The sequence below is a fragment of the Salvelinus sp. IW2-2015 genome, linkage group LG6.1 (genome assembly GCF_002910315.2).
Source record: "Salvelinus sp. IW2-2015 linkage group LG6.1, ASM291031v2, whole genome shotgun sequence".
NCBI lineage: Eukaryota > Metazoa > Chordata > Actinopteri > Salmoniformes > Salmonidae > Salvelinus > Salvelinus sp. IW2-2015.
In genome coordinates, this window is record NC_036845.1 from 5,470,146 (window position 1) to 5,472,396 (window position 2,251).

Genomic DNA, 2,251 nt, shown 5'->3' on the forward strand with positions numbered 1-2,251 from the left:
TGGCATCATGGGGGAACATTGTTTAATTTGGAGGGTTTTTGCTGTTTTCTGGGTAAGGGTGTGTTTTGTTTTTTTCAATAGGGCCCCAAAACACAACTTGTACACACGCATGTACACACGCATGTACACATGCACGCACACACACACACACACACACACACACACACACACACACACACACCACACACACACACACACACACACACACACCACCACACACACACACACACATACACTGAAACATACACACACATGTACGCAGCCACACACACACACACACACACACACACACACACACACACATGCTGTGGACAGCAATAGCAGCAGGAGTTCCCTCTCTCTGCTGTGGAGTATGGTGGCCTGTTGTTACTGCTGACATATATGCATATGGATAACATCCACTGATAAGTTCAAACCAGCCAGATACCAATCTCCTCCAACCTCTAGGAGTAGTAAAGTCTCTGCTCAGCATACTCCAATAACATATACTATATCTAAATAACTCAACCTCTGATGTTGACATGCAAAACAAGACCCAGCCATCTCTCAGGATAACCTTCTAAATAGTCCCGCTCCATGCTTGTTTTTTCATACGTACTGTGTTGCTATATGCCTGGTGCATCAGATTAAGAGCCAGCTCTGATACCGTACTGTATGTACGCTAGTCTATGTGTGTGGCCCCCTGTTGGTCAGAAACAGCATGGTTCAGCAGGGTCAGTGGGAACATCTGCTCCTGGTAAGACATTCTGACCAGATCCTCTGAGGATGACAGAAACCAGGCCCTGGGCAGTGTGTAGCTGGTTGTAGGGATTCTAATGAGAGTGCTCTCTGGCCTTAAAGTGTACATTTTGATTACCTGGAGAACAGAGGTCAGGCTGGATAGAGGGGTTGTGGAGGTCTTTCAGTGCTGTTTCTCTGCTCCATGTGCAAATATAAGAGCTAACCAATTCAAGTATATATACAGTGGGGAGAACAAGTATTGATACACTGCCGATTTTGCAGGTTTTCCTACTTACAAAGCATGTAGAGGTCTGTAATTTTATCATAGGTACACTTCAACTGTGAGAGACGGAATCTAAAACAAAAATCCAGAAATCACATTGTATGATTTTAAGTAATTAATTTGCATTTTATGCATGACATAAGTATTTGATCACCTACCAACCAGTAAGAATTCGGCTCTCACAGACCTGTTAGTTTTTCTTTAAGAAGCCCTCCTGTTCTTCACTCATTACCTGTATTAACTGCACCTGTTTGAACTCGTTACCGTTATAAAAAAACACCTGTCCACACACTCAATCAAACAGACTCCAACCTCTCCACAATGGGCCAAGACCAGAGAGCTGTATAAGGACAACAGGGAAAAAATTGTAGACATGCAACAGGCTGGATGGGCTACAGGACAATAGGCAAGCAGCTTGGTGGAGAAGGCAACAACTGTTGGCGCAATTATTTAGAAAATGGAAGAAGTCAAATGGACAGACAGACGACTCTGCTTACATACAGCACCTAAAGACATACAGACAGTGTCACTCCCAATCTCATCCCTCCACACAATCACATTAAGGGCTTTGTACCAAAGGTTCCCTCTGTGGATCATTCTGTTGATATAGACCGGATATTATTCATCCGCAGACGGGAGAGACAGACTGGGGAAGAAAATAAATGTTGCAAGTGACGTCTGCTGCAATTCAATGATTGAGTTTGTGTCTCCAGCCTGGCGCCTTACTGATATTTTATCATGGACGGATGACAGTAGGTCAGAGTTGCTTTGAATAGCAAGGGGAAAGCTATGAAAGCCAATAACTTTTTTCCATTAGCTGATTTTTCCATCCTCAAACCAAGCTCACATTCCAACCAAGGTACATTCAAGACGAGCAACACAATAAACAAAAAGCCAATATCCTCACTGCCAAGAACCTCTCTCTGCTGCTTTTACACTTCAAATGAATACCATCAAATACGGAACAGCATCAATACATTTATACAAACTTATTTTTAGTTTCTTTTTCATATTGACTTATTTTTGGTTAATTGCAAAGCATTGTATTGTGATCTGTTTTTAGGATTTTTATGTGTCTTTATTTAGACATATTTTAATGGAACTGTCCTCTCTTTCTCCCTGACAGCACACAGACCTGTGCCAGTACATGGACAGGCACCCAGGAGGACTGCATCCAGACAATGTGAAGGTAAGACTGCTGCTCATTATKATGACTATATTACTACAGTAAACCACACTGTCCTGAGC

At 42.6% G+C, this 2,251-nt stretch overlaps 1 protein-coding gene across 1 annotated transcript in view; it reads left to right on the forward strand.

Moving 5' to 3' along the window:
• Positions 1-2,251, forward strand: part of LOC112081094 (cyclin-dependent kinase 14-like) — a 66,514-nt gene that overhangs the window by 61,605 nt on the left and 2,658 nt on the right. The window contains exon 6 of the mRNA XM_070443797.1: positions 2,130-2,192. Within this exon, the coding sequence (XP_070299898.1) occupies positions 2,130-2,192 (63 nt within the window). The remainder of the gene's footprint in view (positions 1-2,129; positions 2,193-2,251) is intronic.